The sequence below is a fragment of the Lepidochelys kempii genome, chromosome 2, assembly GCF_965140285.1.
Source record: "Lepidochelys kempii isolate rLepKem1 chromosome 2, rLepKem1.hap1, whole genome shotgun sequence".
NCBI classification, from domain to species: domain Eukaryota; kingdom Metazoa; phylum Chordata; order Testudines; family Cheloniidae; genus Lepidochelys; species Lepidochelys kempii.
Genome location: NC_136381.1, coordinates 209,867,076 through 209,885,309, shown reverse-complemented (window position 1 = coordinate 209,885,309; position 18,234 = coordinate 209,867,076). Strand labels below are relative to the sequence as shown.

At 41.8% G+C, this 18,234-nt stretch overlaps 1 protein-coding gene across 1 annotated transcript in view; it reads left to right on the top strand.

The window, feature by feature from the left end:
* Window positions 1-18,234, top strand: part of STK31 (serine/threonine kinase 31) — a 94,966-nt gene that overhangs the window by 24,940 nt on the left and 51,792 nt on the right. Inside the window, exons 7-10 of the mRNA XM_073333714.1 lie at window positions 28-386; window positions 3,009-3,204; window positions 7,314-7,429; window positions 8,615-8,774. Of these exons, the coding sequence (XP_073189815.1) occupies window positions 28-386; window positions 3,009-3,204; window positions 7,314-7,429; window positions 8,615-8,774 (831 nt within the window). The remainder of the gene's footprint in view (window positions 1-27; window positions 387-3,008; window positions 3,205-7,313; window positions 7,430-8,614; window positions 8,775-18,234) is intronic.

The following is an 18,234-nucleotide window of genomic DNA, read 5'->3' as shown; positions in this document are numbered from 1 at the left end:
TATAACTTCTGTACATTTATTTTACAGGGGAGAAAGTTCTTATGCAGTTTAATTTTTGAAAAAGAAATAAAAATGCGACACAAAGCCACATACCAGGATGGTACCGTTGTTGCCCAGGCAGAGTATGGAAAAGTGGATATTGGGGAAGAGGTGGCTAAGAAGGGGTTTGCTGAAAAATGCAAATCCCCTATAAATGCTAACAACTGCAAAGAGAAAAAAATAGATGTCGTTCCGTACAAACCCTGGAATGCAAAAGTTACAGCTCCAGCATGGGAGAACAGACCCAACCCTTCAGTATCCAATCGACTGAAAGGGCGTTTTGGTGACCAGATAGGTACCAATATGAGGAATGAAAATCATACTGGGAACCATATGCCTTTTGCGAAGTAAGACAGCGTGGAGTCTGATAGTGAATGTGTCACTGTTTTGATATAGACTCATTACTGAGCAGTGTGTATGTAGGAGAGGAAAGTGGAAAAAGCAAAAAGTGAGCAACTAAAGACAATAAATTTCAGCCCTTGCTAAGTGGATATTTTGTCTCCTAAAAGCTCCATTTACTAAAGAGAACATTTTGGAATTTTTTTGTGGATTATATGTCCAATGGTTAGTTAAGGGATAACTTTTATTATTTTATATTGCACAAAACAATAAATCGCTGCAGAGATTAAGCCATTTATGTGCCTTGTCTTTGCTTAATCCCAAAAGCCATATGTTCTGCATATACTAGAAAGCAAGAGATGTTACTGCCATCATACAACAAACTATAATTTGCACAAAAATATTATTAGTTTTAAAAATGCTGCACTTCTTCTGGGCTTTCTAGCAACATAATGAGTTATAAAGATAGCCTGTTCTAAATGATTGATTAAATTGGAGTTCGCACTCAAAGGGCTGGCTTTTTGAAACTGGGCTGTGTTTATGTACACATGGTGTCTCTTTCTCCCACTGTATATTACTGCTGCCGTGAATTGCAAGGGAAATTTATGAATGACCTGTGGACGTGGGTACAAAACTGACCCTGCAAAAAAGGAAGCCTGGTATGAAAATCAGGCCAAAAGTCTTTACACAATTCCGAAGAGAGGTCTGTACAGAATCAGGTTGGAAAACAGAAATTTTTTGGCATCCAATAGAACCAAATATAGAAGGCATGGTAAATTGTTCTCTTCCATCTCCTAATTCACTCCTCTTTCGTGTCTTCATTTTCTTTCCTTCTTTACTTTTATGTATTTTAAAAAAAAGAAAGATTCCATCCTTCTTGAGAAAGTGCTTAGTGTAGGAAAGTGCACCGTGTAGGAAACTCCAGCCCCTTTAAGGGCTTTCAAGTTGGTCATCCAGAATTACTGGACACATTTCAAATCTTTGCCTGATACTCTTAATTATTGTTTTTATTTTCTCTAGCTGAAGCTTGTCTTTCTTATTAAAGATGGTTCTTCTCTGTGACTCATTTCATTTGAGCTTTTATTCTCTTCAGTGTTATTACTCTTATCTTTACTATTTTATTAATCTGCACACTTGTGTAGCAGAGAGAGAGAGAGGGGTCATGCAGTGAGAGCACAGCTAATTCTCTATGTATTAACTATCTGAAGAATGTCCGTCCCTTCTTCCCCCTTCCCCCTTGCTCTTGGAAGAGCTTGGGGCCTGGCTGTTAAGAAACATTGATGAAAGTTGGGACAGTGGTTCCAAGGTAAGGGAGAAGATGATGTGCAAAGGTTTAGTTGAGGATTGAAGTTGCAAAGCATAGGTTCCCTGCCATAGTTTTGCAAAAGAGACAACACATTTATACATTATATAAGTATGCACTCACACATGTTGTTTTCAGCTTGTGATAGAGCATATTGGTTACTTGCGCTGGAGCTTACCTGATTTAGTCAGTCCATGTTAATTTTCCTGAATACTAAAAAAATTCACTGTCTTAAAAATAGAGTATAAAAGTATATCTTTTGTCTGTTGGGGAAGGGAGTACAAGAGCTATGCTCAGATGAAATAAAGCCAAGTGTTCTAACTGGAAGTAAGTATGTGTCTGTACCTCTTGTGCTTACAGTGACAAGAGCTGGTGATGTTGGTCATAAATCTTTAAAAAGACACTCGTGGTAACTAGAGTTTCCAGGGTTACAATTTGCTGAAGAAGGGGAATGTGGGTGGGAAAGATGCTGCTCAGCAACCGAAAATATTAGACAGCAGAATAAGTTAATGTCTTCTAAAAATATATATATTTGAATTTCACTGGCTGTTCATATTTTCCTGATCTCCTCTGTCTATTTAGGAATTTTATAGAGAGCCCATCACTGAAGCATCTAAGGGCATGACTTCCCCCATGTTATGTGTTGCATATGCATGTCCACTATGCATATCCTAAACTTTATTTAATGAGGTCTTTTGTACATATATGCCCATGAAGGAAACTCAGGCACAAAGAGGTTGTGGCATACCCAAGGTCACAAGGTAGTTTATGGCTGAGGTGGGAACAGAACTGAGATCTTTGATCTCTGATAAACTGTTTCAAATCACTGTTCTTAGATATGGGGAATAATATTTCTTGCCCATCTTTGTAGAGGTTTACACATGACCACTAATTGTAAAGTGCTTGGGTCCATTTTACAGACAGAAAATCTGAGTTACAGCAGGTTTAGACTTCCCAGTGCAGCATGTGATGTACTGAGTCTTTTGTTTTTTGGGAGGGCAGGGGGAAGAGAGAGGAATTAGATTTAAAATCTTTTACTGAAAATACTTGAATGTAGAAGAAGGTTTGTCCCAAGCAAGTGAAACCAAGTAAAGGGGTGTGTGTGCCTTTTTTCATTGATGTATACAAATCTGTTTGAAGACCAGCGTGGGAAGGTCACACTTCCAAAGAGATGTGGCATAATTTAATCATGTATAATTGCTTATACAATAGATTTCTATTCTTGATCTGTATGACTAAGGTGTTCTTGACAGTCATGATTAAAGAATTGTCGTACCATTCTAAAATAAGCATCTTGATTCTGTTAATATTCATTTATTTTTAATAGGGAAAAATTGATGGCTTGTGACTTTATTATGGGGTCAAACATCAGTTTGGCAAAAATAAAACAGGATCAGAAACTGATTGAAGAGAATGAAAAGCTCAAAAAGGAGAAAGAGATTCTCCAGGAGGAGAATCACATTCTCCTCCACAATTATAAAGAACTAGAATCGACGATTGCACAGCTGAACCATCAAGTGCAGGTACGTGAAAAAGCGAGGGAGATTCTCCTGGTGCCCTTTCCATCCTCACCATTAAGATTGCTTTAGATTGGTAACTTCATAATCTTGCTGTAGTAGGATACTGACTCACCTGTCTATTAGGCTTATCTGATTAATTTCTATGGAAATCTGTCTTCCACAGTAGACTGAATCTTGCTTCTGGCATATAGACTGAAACTTCTTTCGTACAGAGGAGAGGTCACGTTGGCTTTGAAAACATCAGATTATGTTGACTCATCCACAACTTGAGTCACATAACTGGATGAAATAGATTGCTTCTCTAACTATGGTGCCAAATAAAACAGAAGTGTATGTGTGTTATACTCCACAGTAAAAGATGTTTGTTCTAATTGAGAAACATAGTACTTAGTACCAGACTTACTGATTGATTTTGAAAATGGATAAGTGGAATATGGTGGGAAAGAAGATGCTTGACCCAAATTATCAAAATGAGAGCGTGTCTCCTATGTTAAATGTATCTTGTGTTAGCTCAGGTTTGAATAACATGAGATATGTACATTTCAGAACTGTTGAAAGAGCTGGTTACCTTTGATCTGATTCCTTGAGGTTGGGCAGTTGAGGTGGGTGCGTGTCTACGTCCCATTCTTCCAGAGATGTGCATTTATGGAGGCCAATTGTCCACTGTGAATACAGGTTTTGGGGTATTGATAGAGTAACTGGCACACAGGCGCCTGTCTCCTCTCCCGTTCCTACTGGACAGCAGATCAAACTGAAACAGACAGGGAGGAGAACTCAGGACTGGGAGTGCAAGTGAGAGGGAGCAGGAATGTTCAGACCCAGCTTTGCTGCCCAGTAGCACTGCCATATCCTGTGGTGAATTGCCTCTCTTTAGGAGGGCAGCTTTTCTTGCCTCATCTCTCCATGACTGATCAGTATGCAAAAGTCATCACCAGCGCTTCTGTCCTCTGAAGATACTATCAGATCTTTGACAGGTTTCAGAGTGGTAGCTGTGTTAGTCGGTATCAGCAAAAACAATGAGGAGTCCTTGTGGCACTTTTAGAAACTAATAAATTTATTTGGGCATAAGCTTTCATGGGCTAAAACTCAAAGTGGGTTTTAGCCCATGAAAGCTTATGCCCAAATAAATTTGTTCGTCTCTAAGGTGCCACAAGTAGTACTCGTTTTTATCAGATCTTCGTAACTCCAGATAAGTCGGAGTAACGTTGGTATGTCTACACTGCCGTTAAAAACCCACGGTACCAGTGGACTCTGGCTCGGGATAAGGGGTTGTTTAATTGTGGTGTAGATGTTTGGCCCAAGCCCAATGTCTACACCAAAATTAAACAGCCTCTTAGCCTGAGCTGTGGAAGCCTGAGTCAGCTAGCATGGGCCAGCTGGAAGTGTCTAATTGCAGTGTACGCATACCCCTTAACAAACAAGGTGGCAGCCAGTGGCCTGTAAGTGAAGTTGTTTGAATGCCTGGAGTACAGATGAGCCCTTTTAAAGGAGATAGAATCTCTGCTTTCTAAGAGTTCTGCTGGCTTTCTTCTCGCTTCCTAAGATGAAAGGTTGAGTGCCTTTTTGTTAATCATGCATAGAATCATAGGGTTGGAAGGGACCTTAGGAGGTCATCTAATCCACCCCCTCCTCAAAGCAGGACCAGTCCCCAACTACATCATCCCAGCCAGGGCTTTGTCAAGTCTGACCTTAAAAACCTCAAAGGAAGGAGATTCCACCATCTCCCTAGGTAACGCATTCCAGTGCTTCACAACCCTCCTAGTGAAGAAGTTTTTCCTAATATCCAACCTAAACCTCCCCCACTGCAACTTGAGACCATTACTCCTCTTTCTGTCATCTGGTGCCACTGAGACCAGTCTAGATCCATCCTCTTTGGAACCCCCTTTCAGGTAGTTTAAAGCAGCTATCAAATCCCCCCATATCCTTCTCTTCTGCAGACAAAATAATCCCAGTTCCCTCAGCCTCTCCACCTAAATCATGTGTTCCAGCCCCCTAATAATTTTTGTTGCCCTCCGCTGGATGTTTTCCAATTTTTTCACATTTTTCTTGTAGCGTGGGGCCCAAAACTGGATACAGTACTCCAGATGAGGCCTCACCAATGTCGAATAGAGGGGAACGATCACATCCCTCGATCTGCTGGCAATGCCCCTATGTATACATCCCAAAATGCCATTGGCCTTCTTGGCAACAAGGGCACACTGTTGAGTCATATCCAGCTTCTTGTCCACTGTAACCCCTAGGTTCTTTTCTGCAGAACTGCTGCCTAGCCATTCGATCCTTAGTCTGTAGTGGTGCTTGGGATTCTTCCGTCCTAAGTGCAGGACTCTGTACTTTGTCCTTGTTGAACCTCATCAGATTTCTTTTGGCCCAATCCTCTAATTTGTCTAGGTCCCTCTGTATCCTATCCCTACCTTCCAGCATATCTACCTCTCTTCCCAGTTTAGTGTCATCTGCAAACTTGCTGAGGGTGCAGTCCACGCCATCCTCCAGATCATTAATGATGATATTGAACAAAACCGGCCCCAGGACCGACCCTTTGGGCACTCCACTTGATACTGGCTGCCAACTAGACACGGAGCCATTGATTGCTACCCGTTGAGCCCGACAATCTAGCCAGCTTTCTATCCACCTTATAGTCCATTCATCCAGCCCATACTTCTTTAACTTGCTGGCAAGAATACTGTGGGAGACAGTGTCAAAAGCTTTGCTAAAGTCAAGGAATAACACGTCCACTGCTTTCCCCTTTTCCACAGAGCCAGTTATCTCGTCATAGAAGGCAATTAGATTAGTCAGGCATGACTTGCTCTTTGTGAATCCATGCTGACTGTTCCTGGTCACTTTCTTCTCCTCTAAGTTCTTCAGAATTGTTTCCTTGAGGACATAACCATGTTTAAATTAAAAGGTTGTGACATAGTACATAAAAGACAAGTCTTCCCTTCCCATGGCTGCATGCTGGGTGGAGCAATTTAGATAATTGATTTTAAAAAATCCTCTTGATTTATATCAGTTTGAGGTTTTCTAAAACTAATTGGAAAATGATTATTATTGCAACTTTAGATTAAAATTTAATATGAACTCAACTATATATGCTGTTTGTTCTGAATGGCACTCCTAGTAGGGTATCTTATTTAAGTTTTACAAAACTGGTACAGGCCTCCCCTCCGCGCGCCCCCCCCCCCCCCAAAAAAGCTGAAAGTAAAGGACCTGATCCTGCTAATAGTTAAGCAGGTATATAATTTACTTACAGATGTTCCTGTTGATGACATTTTAATGAGCATAAGTATTTGCAGCGTCCAGGGGTAAATTGCTTTTATTAAAAACTGTACTTAGCCTTTGACCCTTCAAAACAAAATTTCTGTGTTCAAAATAAGCTTCTAAATAACTTTTCATGGTTAATTCTTTAAATATACATACACCAAAGTTTTCAAAAATAGGATAAAATTAGGTGCCAAGACATGGATTTAGAAGCCTGAGTGTGATTTTTTTTTAAAAGCACCTAAATGATTTATGTGCACAAGTCCAGTTAACTGCTAGCTGCAAACCCTGATCAAGGAGTGTAGCCTGGTATGAGTTTTTTTCATCTTCATTGATTTGTGGAAGTTCAGTATATTGGAAGAGTGATATTGATTGCAAATATAGCACAGGGTATTTGCTTATCAATTGGTGTTTGCATTTGTGGTGTTCTGACAGTAAAAATGTTAATGGGGTCCTGGACTTGTTTTTTTTCAGCATCGATGAGCGTTTTAAGTGTAATATTTCTTAGTGGGAGGAAAATCTCAATAAAATCTGAAATTCTGCAAACAGTTAGGAAACGGAAGAAGTACAAAGCATCCCCTTCAACGATTTAAGACTAAAAGGGGAAGAAAGTAAAGAACTAGCAATATTTAAATACAAAAATATAATTTTTTAAAACCATTATTTTCATCCACCATAGGTGCATGATCATATATAGCCATTTTGTCTGTGCTGGGCACAGACGTGTCTGTATTTCATTTCTAGTTAAAAATCCCAATAATACTGTGTTTTAGTAATCTAGGCCAATGATTTAACCATTATTTGTGTCCTTTGTCACCCCTTCTCTGTCCCCACCCGCCAAAAAATCAATAATGCAGGAAGAAAAGGAAGCATCTAAGGAAACTCTTAAACATTTGGGGGAAACTCTGCATACGTATGTAGGAACTAAACTGAGAAGTTTGGCTGCCCAGGTTGAGGTACTGAAAGAAGTTAGGTATGTACACGTTTTTTAACTGTACCAAATTACCACTGCTGTATTTTTTTCTTTTAAAATGAGTGCATGCTATTTGTTCCCTCATTCAGTTTTAATTTTTGTAGTCATTATTTTATTCTGCTATTTTCCTTTTAACAAAACTAACACGAAAAGCTGTAGAGAAGTCTTTTGGACTTGCTACTACAATCCTTGACTGAAATCTGCAGCTTTTGTATCCAGCTGTCAAGTTGGTAGACTAGTCCCTGCCTTCCAATGTTGGTTGGATAGATCTGAAGATTTTAGTTAAGATCTTAGTATTTCTTTCTTACTATCATAGCAAACAGTTTGAAATTCCTATTCAGAGTCCTCAGGCAGTTTCTGATTAAAGTTGTTAAAAAGTATGAGCACAGTGAAATACTTTCACTGCTGATCATCGGCTAGCCATTCAAATTACACACCCTCTATCTGGGATGGGCTTTTAGAGCGCATGCTACTATTGTTATTCAAGCTAGCTAGATCAGAGCTAACTCAGGTATGGTGCAGTGTGCTGTGGCCACACCTTTGATTGCAGTGTAGACATAAGTCTTTCCTGTGGTTCTCTCTCTGTGCTGCTTTGTTTTGTGTTGCCTTTTTGTTGTGTGTAGGTTGCAGAGTGAAACAAAATGAAGCAGTACAGGGCAGCTGTGGAAAGGGGCTGTGCTGGGAGAAGTCTAGGATAGAAGTGACATCAATTCTAGTGAGAAGGAAGTCACTATAGTGTGTTTAAGAGATAAAATGGATGAGCTTTTCAAAGAGAGAGGTGCCTAGGGTAGAGAATAAATCTAAGAAAAATGAACAGACAAAATATAAAGGGAGAGAATGAGAAAGCACAGAGCAAGAGAGAACGCAAGTGTAGCCTCTTATACTATTGAATATTCATATATACCTGTTACTTCCTGCAATATTGTGTTACTTGCTGGCAGATGTCATACCGTTTCATTATCTTCTTTTTTGAGATGGGAGTGGGTGAGAATACCTGCAGGGACAAGTGAAAGTTCTGCTGACTCACTGTTATTGGATATGAAATTAGGTTAATGTGGCAGGTTTTAAAAAACAATTATGTGCACCACTATTGAGTAATATTGTTCTAATATTGTTTCAAGCTATGAAGAAAAGTGTTTTCCAGCTAAATATTCTTGTTTAATTCTTTCTCTCCTCACCACCCAGGTGTGCAAATATGAATGTTCATTTTGGAGATGACCTCTTCAGAGCTGTAAAGGAGGTTACTGAAAGGTGTTTCATTGTTCCGTCTTCCTTGGGAAAGTTGGAGAAGATTTGGGCAGAATATAACTTGGCTCAAGAGATGATTCAGTTGTGCAAAAATGTGGTGGGTTGGATGTTTTTTCCTGAGAGCGGTAATTTATAGCATGTTGATAGAGTACATTAGTCTTATAAAGTGAACTGTGGTATCATGAATAGAGAATGGAAAAATCTACCTTGCCTCAGGAAACTGCAGCATTTTCCAGGAATGATAAATTTGGATTGTTTGCTTCATTTTGAAGAAAATTAAACTTTTGACCCTCCTGACTTAAATGAGGCTTTTGGGGCATTCAGAGCCATCAGAACATGGCAGGTGAAGGTTATTGGTATGCTCCTTGCTCAGAAGGCGAGAAGATGTGGTATGGGTTTTAACCAGGCTGCAACTTTATTAGTCAAATTACATCCAAGGTTCCCATTGGGGAACAGTCCAGTGCAGTGACTTGCACCCCATTGATCTTTTGCCTTTTCTTGGGGCTCCCACTACAGAGGGAGCCAATCATCAAACTAAGAAGTTCTCTGTGCTCCTCCACTCGCTCTCTAGCATGTCCCCTTTGGTGGTTGAGGCGAGAGGGGACCTTGGCACCCCTCTCCCCCCCAGACAACATTGCTATCAAGCACATTGATGGGGCAGTCCCCGTGCGGTAGTATCCTAGCCCCTGGTTTCTACTTGCCCTCTGGGGGTTAGACACATGCCCCATCATTGGGAGGCTGCTATGTTACCTTTTTGGATCTGGAGCCTAAATCAGCAAGTTCCTGCACTGGGTACCTGCCAAAAGTTGTGGCAAGTGAATGTCTCTCCAATAGATCCAAACTTTGCCCTCCGGGACAGGGAGAATCCCAGCCCTCTGGTTGCCCAAAACTCAACCCCTAGATTTCATTGTGAGGAAGGTGAGAAAACCTCACCAACCTTGGCCAGTTTATGGTATGTAGAAACATTCCTTCCCAGCCCCAAAGTGGTGATTACCACAGCCCGCAGCAACCTAGATAAGGGAGGGAATGTTGGTTGACTGCTGGAAGCCAGCAAACAGAAGTGGCCTTGAGCACGGGGATCCTATCATGGCTGCAAATCTTGTGCCAAATCCCGTGAGACCGTAAGCCCACCCTGGAAGTTCTGAGGAGGCTGGCAGTCTTATGGGATCCACTCCCTGCTGTTTGCCCCCTCTTGTTGTGTTAGCCATCAAAACACACCCCTTCCTAGGCTCAGGGCTCTTTTGTGTTGTTATTAAAGTTGAAACTAGTTTCCTATAACGTTGGAGATTGTGTCTCTCTGTCACACCCCACAAGTGATCTTTGAGACAGTATGCTCAATACAGGAGAGCTCTATGTTCCCTCTGTGTAGTAGGGAGAAAACAAAAGTGTTAATGATACAGAAATGGGTGTGGTGATCTAGTGTAGGAGAGAGCATGCCACCCAGCATAGCCATTGGCAGTCTCTTTACGTCAGTTACCTTGATTGGAGCCGACCCAAGTCAGGGAAAGTTCTAGTTATGTGCTTTACTGGTGATTGATGGGCAGGACAGGGTGGAAAAGGGGGATCCCCCTCTCCATGTCCCCCATGTATGGCTCCAGCATTGGGAGAAATCAAAGAGAGGAGTGGTTGAAACCAGTGTTCCTTGGAGTCCTTGGAACGAGCAAGAGAAATCAATGGTTTGTATATGTTTTGGGGACAAAGATGAGGGGATTATACTTCCGCTAGCAGGAGGCTGCTTCTACCTCAGGTACTTCTCCAAAGCTACCCAGGAGAACGGGGAAAGGAGCCGTTATTCACACAGCACCCCTCTCTCCTCCAATGTGCGCGCACACGTTATTTTCCCCTGATTGCGCTCCCAAGTGGCAGCTTCTTTAGGCTTCCCTTACAGGCTTCCTGTGCATTACATCCCTCTTTGGTACTGGCTTGTGCTGCTGCATGTTCTGTAATGTTTACCTTCCTCATAATTCTGCTATAGAGGCTAAAATAATGTTTGCAAGGAGTCTTGAGTTTTTTTTATATGGAGGATGCTGTAATATAGCTTTATCCATTATCTCAAAGGACTTTGCAGAGTAAGGTAAGAGTATCATAAGTGCGAAGTAACTTTTGTTATTAATACATTTATCCCTTTCTGTATAACCTACCTGGGAGAATCACTATGACCAAGTTCAGCAGTTCTGCAGATAAAGTGAACCCTCAGGATTCATCATTGCTAGAAAAGATAACTTTATCTTACAAAATGTGAGACCAGTAGACAATGTGTCATGAATTTTCTCCTAAATTTAAGAAAAAACATTTGAAGTAAGTCTATTTACTTCCCAAGCACTGCAGAATTATACTGATGCATTAGCTCATGAAATGGACTAGAAAATTACTGTAAATAGAAGAGAAACAAGTCCCTTTTCCTCACCATGCATGAGCAATATTTAAACTAAACAATAGTTAAAAAGAAACTCTTTTTAAATTTTCAGCTTTTAATGATCCAATAGGTTAATTGTAAACAACATAAAGAGATTTGTTTTTAAAAATAGTGTTTAACTTTGCTCTGCGTGAGTAACACCCACTACGAACACATATGTTAACAGTAAAACAAATGAGCTTGTTATAATTTGTTTACAGAGAGGTGGTCAGTAATGAAGAGAAATAGGTTGGTTGCCATTGCTTTGATATTCAAAGTTGTTTAAGAGTAGCAGCAGAGAACAAAGAGAAAGAAGGAGCTTACAGGCCTAGAGCAGTCTTAAGGATTTATTTAAGTGACTTGTCCTTGGGAACATCCTTCATCCCAGATGAAGCAGCAGCAGTTGAAATCTTTTTGAGATACATGGGTTAATCAAATATGAGCAGCAGAGGACAAATAAAACAAAGATCCAGACTAAGAGTGAAACCAGCTCTTGAGTGATCTGCAGAATTCATTTTAAGGTCTCCCTCTCTCACCATCTCTGATTTGCTACAATTCATTTATGGAAAAATCACTTAGGGAAAATAAGCTGAGCAAATGCTAGAAGTGACCTGATGCGTGAAGAGGATCTCTCTAGTCTCAACAAGTTCGTTCTCTGTGAGATAATTGGATAAGTTTGGAACTGTCTGCAACCAGCCTGTAATTTTCTGTGAAGAGATTTTGTAATAGTGTATTACAGCACACCGAATTGTTACATGATAAACATCATGAAGGGAAGATCTCTTCACATGGCAACTTTTTGTTAATCCTGATATGCTTTAATTGGTGGGACATAGCATTGGGGTTCCACTCCCTGCTTGTTGTGGATGGCTAACAGTATGACAAATGCTACACACCCAGTAGAAAAGTTTCTTTTTACAAAACTATACTTTGGATCATGTTTGACCTGATATGTCTCCAATTACATAGAATCTAGCTATCATCTTGTTTGGAATCTTGTTTGAGCGCTCTGACTTTGCAGTGAAGAGAACAAGAGTTCCTGCGGCAGGGTTACAAGTAGCATGAAGAGGAAAAGTTGAATAGACAGGTAATAGTGCCAGGGGACAGGCAGGCCTGAGAGGAGCAGAGGACATACAAATGGGGAAGTGTGTTCAGGCTTAGAGCAGCCTGAAGAATTAATTTAGACACCAATTCCCCAGGTGAAGTAGCAGCAGCTAGAGGCAGAAAATTTTGCAGCTCCAGTGGGGCAAGTACCTCTGAAGTCTTTGGGAAGTGTAGAAGAAAGAATTTGAGTTGTAGTGACTCAATACCAAAACACTTTTCTTAAATAAAAAAATATCTTGTTTTTAACAAAAGCTGTCTTGTTTTTAAAGGACATAGAACTTTTCTAATGAATTACCTAAATTTAAAATCCATGTGTAAGTGGAATAACACACTCCATAGAGTGTTAGTTAAAAATCACCTCTATTGGGTTGATGAAAACACAAGGCATGCACCTCAAAGGTTGATTAATATACACCTAATCATCATTACATACATCTAAATAATTTTGCTCTAAATGTTGACTTTTAATCTATCTACAGTTGAACAGATCTCAAAGATTGAGAAATATTTGTCTTCAAAATTGTCTGATGATTTTAATTCCATATGCAGTTTGAAATGAAGTGCATAAAAACCCAGTGAGCCCAAATAGGCAATGGACAGAAAATTTGTTGATTATGTCTACTTGCTCATTCTGTCCATTTAACTCATTAAAACAATTTTTATTAGCTCCTTCATGCTATGCACTAGCCTTAGGAACATTATTGATATTTCCTCAATTCTTCCTTCTCTACCCTCTCTGCTATGTTGGTACTTTATCTTGTCACATCTCTAATTAGTTTGTAAGATCTCTGAGGCAAGGATTTTTTCTTTTTTTTTTTGGCAGGCACATAACATAGTAAATAACACATGGACAAGTAAACCCAATACAGGACTGGTTGCATGAGGAATATAATGCTAGTTGCAGGGCAAATTATGTAATATGATCTTAATTTTCAGCATCTTTACTTCCCCCAGTTTTTTTAGACTGACTTAACTAGATTCTTCCAATTTTTGTGTGTACAGCCTGCAATGGGTGGCTTTTGAGCCTGTATAGTAAGTGTAAGGTAAAGCAGACCTGATATGGAATGAGATGTATCTAGATGCAGTTTGGCAAGTTCTTGACCCCATTTTTTTTTATCAGGACTGGGTTTATGTACACTGTGAAGGTCTTCCCTTTCCTAGTGGGCCTTGAGAGTTATATCTCTGCCTTAGTGCTCCATGTGGAAAGTCTCTAATTTTGGTGTTTTTTGCCTCTGGCACAAGTGAACAGGCACAAGTGACCAATTAAATGGTAGACATTTTGGGGATACTAACACTATTGATCTTGAGCCGTTTGTTGGTTTCCCAGACTTATTATGTTGAGGGAGGGGATATAACCCCCCCCCCCCGCACCACAGTAACATTTAACTTTTAAAAATAGGAGCTACACAAGAATGAGGATGGCAGTTAAATGACATATTAAAAAGAACAATCATAAGGGTAACATGCCTGCAAGCAGCATGAGGACTATTTAAAAACACCATAATAGAGGCTCAGAGTAAATATACATCCCAACATCAAAAGAGACAGGAGGACCAAAAAGAATGGCTAAACAGTAGAGCGATGGAGGTTGTTAGAGACAAAAAAGGAATCCTTTAAAATTTGGAAGTCTAATTCTAATGAGGAAAATACAAAGGAGCACAAACTCTGGTAAGCAAAATGTAAAAGTGTAATAAGGCAGGCAAAGAAAAAATTTGAGAAGCAACTTGTTAAAGATGCAAAAACTAACAGTAAATTTTTTTTTTAAGTACATCAGACCCAGTAAGCCTGCCAAACAGGCAATGGGGCCATTAGACAACAAAGGTGTTAAAGGAGCACTCGGAACATGAGGCCATTGCAGAGATGCTAAATGAATTCTTTTAATCCCTCTTCACTGCAGAAGATGTGAGAGGGAGATCCACATCAGAGCTATTCTTTTTGGGCAGCAGTTCTGAAGTACTATCCCCAATTAATGTGTCACTAGCAGAGATTTTGAAACAAATTGATTAACTTAATGGTAATAAGTCACCAGGACCAGAGGCATTCACCCAAGAGTTCTGAAGGAACTGTGTGCACATGAAATTGCAGAACTACTGACTCTAGTATGTAACCTATCACGAAAATCAGCTTGTGTACTAGATCAGTGCTTCTTAAGCTATCTGATGTGGGGGACCAGCAATTTCTTTTTTTCCAATGTGCACGCAGACCCTCAGCCGGTGGCTCATGGACCGGCAGTGGTCCGTGGACCACCACTTTTAGTAGCACTGTACTAGATGACTGGAAGGTAGCTAATGTAATGCCAATTTCTAAAAAGGGCTCTAGAGGAGGTCCTGGCAATTACAAGCCAGTGAATGCAATTACAAGCCAGTGAACGTAACTTCAGTACTGGGCAAATTGGTAGAAACTATGCTAAAGAACAGAATTAGCAGACACATAAACACAGTTTGTTAGGGCAAAGTCATCATGCCTCATCACTCTAGTGTGTATGTAGTTAGTGTACATAGTTAATGAAAATAGATCTTGTTATTTGAGGGACTCTTTCGCCCCAGGGGCCGGGCATATCCCAGTCTCCAGACTTTAAACCTTGTGCCTCCTCCACAAGAGGAACAGGGTTTTATTTCCAATATTTACTAATCCCAAAGGCCAAAGGGTGCCTCTGGCCTATTCTGGACCTGCATTGCCTCAAGAAATATCTCAAGAAACTGAGGTTCCACATGGTCTCCCTGACCTCCATCATTTCCTTCCTGGATCCAGGAGACTGGTATGCTTCCCTCGACTTAAAGGACGCATGCTTTTACATTTCTCTCTTCTGTGGCCACAGAAGATTTCACAGGTTTGTTGTGGGTTAGCGCCACTATCAATTCAGTGCTCTTCCTTTTGGCCTATTGGTGGCCTCCCAGGTCCTCACGAAGTGTAAAGCAGTGGTAGTAGCAGCCTTCCTCAAACAGTGAGGCATCTAAGTCTGCTCGTATCTCGAGGCTCGATGACTGGCTGATCAAGGGTTGGTCACAGACTCACATTCAGAACAGCAACAACACGGTCCAAGCCACCTTCCGAGTGCTGGGGTTGCTGCTGAACTAACAAAAGTCAACTCTTGTTCCGGCTCAGAGAATAGATATTATTAGGGTGGTTGTGACGGGTTGGATCACAGAAACCCCCTGGGAGCTGCCACCTGATGTTCCAAGACTACTTCTGCCCCTGTTTTCCTGCCCAGCAACTTAGGACTTCAGAGTACTGCCTGGTTTGAGCCAGACCCGCCTGCTACAAACTCAGACCCAGGTCTGAGCCATGTCCCCTAACAGATGTAGGCTTAACTGAAAGCAGTTTACAGAAGTGTGCCTGTCTTTATCATTCAGATGTCCAACTCCCAATAGGGTCCAAACCCTAAATAAATCTATTTTACCCTGTATAAAGCTTATACAGGGTAAACTCATAAATTGTTCGCCCTCTATAACACTGGTGGAGAGAGATGCACAGCTGCTTGCCGCCCCCCCCCCCCAGTATTAATACATACTCTGGGTTAATTAATAAGTAAAAAGTGATTTTATTAAATACAGAAAGTAGGATTTAAGTGGTTCCTAGTAGTAACAGACAGAACAAAGTGAATTACCAAGCAAAATAAAATAAAACACACCAGTCTAAGTCTAGTACAGTAATAAAAACTGAATACAGATAAAATCTCACCCTTAGAGATGTTTCAGTAAGTTTCTTTCACAGACTGGACAGACAGTACCGTGGCCATTTCTATATCACCAAGGAGGGAGGTGCCCAGTCTTCAGCCCTGTGTCAGGAGGCTATCCGTCTATGGGACTTCTGAACAAAGCAATCTATTCATCTCAAGGCGTCCCATCTCCTGGGAGCCCAGAATGTACAGGCAGATCACATCAGCAGATCCTTTTCCTCTTGACATGAGTGGTCCCTTCATCTGGAGGTCACCAGGTTCATATTCTGAAGGTGGGGCCTCCCCAGGTGTACCTGTGTGCTACCAGAGAGAATAGGAAATGCCATCAGTTTTGCTTGGTACATGGGCACAGCCCATGCTCCCCCTCCGACGCTTTCCTGCTCCCATGGAAGCAGATCTCCTATTGTACATCTTTCCTCTAATCCTTTGGGTCCACAAAGTCCTTCTAAAAGTCAAACGAAACAAGGCAAGAGTTACTCTGGTAGCCCCAGCATGGCCACGCCAACACTAGTTCGACACACTCTTGGACCTGTCAGTAGCAGCTCCACTCTATCCAGGGCCGGCTCCAGGCACCAGCGCAGCAAGCAGGTGCTTGGGGCGGCCAACGGAAAGGGGCGGCACGTCTGGCTCTTTGGCGGCAGGTCCCTCAGTCCCCCTCAGAGAAGCAGCAGTGGTAGAGCTGCCGCCGAAGTGCTGCTGATCGTGGGTTTTTTGTTTGTTTGTTTTTTTGCTGCTTGGGGCGGCAAAAACGCTGGAGCCGGCCCTGACTCTATCTCCCATTCTGTCCAGACCTAGTCTCAAAGACTACAGCCGGTTGCTTCACCCGAACCTTGCCTTCTTGCACCTAATTGCATGGATGCTGCATGGCTGAATCCAGAAGAACAGACTTACTTGGAACAGGTCCGGCAGATTTTGCTAGGTAGTAGAAAGCTGTCCACGAGGGCTTCCTATCTGACTAATTGGAAACTCTTCTTGACATGGGAGTCTCTCAAGCTCTCTCTCTGTCTCAATCTTTCCTTCAGTCTATCTTGAACTACTTGCTCCACTTAAGATGCGAGGGCCAAGCCCTTCTACTTATCAAAGTGCAGTTAGCAGCCATCTCAGCCTTCCACCCACTGGTGAACAGTAGATTACTGTTCTCCCATGAAGTGACAGGGGCTGGAGAGGCTCTCTTCTCAAATCCATGAGCCGATATCCCCCCAGGGGACTTAAACCTGGTTTTGTTGAGACTCACAGGTCCCTCCTTTGAGCTGCTACCATCATGTCCCCTGCTGTTTCTCTCTTGGAAGGATGCCTTCTTGGTGGCGATCACCTTGGCCAGAAGAGTCTCTGAAATCAAGGCCCTGACATCAGAACTGCCTTACACGATATTCAAGGACAAGGTCCAACTTGGCCCCCACTTGGCCTTCTTTAGAAAGGTGGTGTCACAATTCCATAACAGTCTGGCCATTTTTCTACCAGTCTTCTTCCTGAAGCCTCATAAGAACTCTGAAGAACAGAGGCTTCACTCACTCGACGTTAGGCGTGCCCTCACCTTTTATATTGAGAGGACTAAACACTTCTGCAAATCAACACAGCTCTTCGTCTCAATAGCGAAAAGGATGAGGGGGTTCCGTGTGACGTTGTCCTGAATAACTGCAGGTATTTTGGCCTGCTATATGCAAGCGAATGTCCCGCCTCCATCCATCTTAAACACTCACTCCAAAAGAGCCCAGGCTTCGTCAGTAGCGTTCCTCGCACAGGTCCCAATCCAGGACATCTGTAGGGCCACAACTTGGTCATCTGTGCATACCTTTGCATTTCACTATGCCATTACCCGACAGGCCCAGAACGATGCCAGTTTCGGGAGAGCAGTGTTGCTGTCAGCATGTCCATGAACTCTGAGCCCACCTTCTGGGGTACTGTTTGAGAGTCATCTAACATGGAATGAACATGAGCAAGCACTTGAAGAAAACACGGTTACTAACCTTTTTGTAACTGATGTTCTTCAAGATGTGTTGCTCATGTCCATACCACAACCAACCCTCCTACTCTTCTGTCAGCGTTAACGGCAAGAAGGAACTGAGAGGGTGAGTGGCTGGCAGCACCCTTTATACTGACGCATGCTCATGCGGCTCCAGAGGGCACTAGAGCTGGTGTGATTGATACCACTGAGGGAAAACTCCCTGGCAATAGTGTATGCGGCATGCACACACCTAACATGGAACAGACGTGGGCAACACATCTTGAAGAACAACAGTTATGGAAAGGTTAGTAACTGTTTTTTCTTCTCACTCTACTAGAAAGGTGGGTCAGAGAAAGCTGAGGTAAAACTGTGGAATTGCAATATTCTACGTTCCACAGTCACAAGACAGTTTCTAAATATTCCTATGTTGTAAA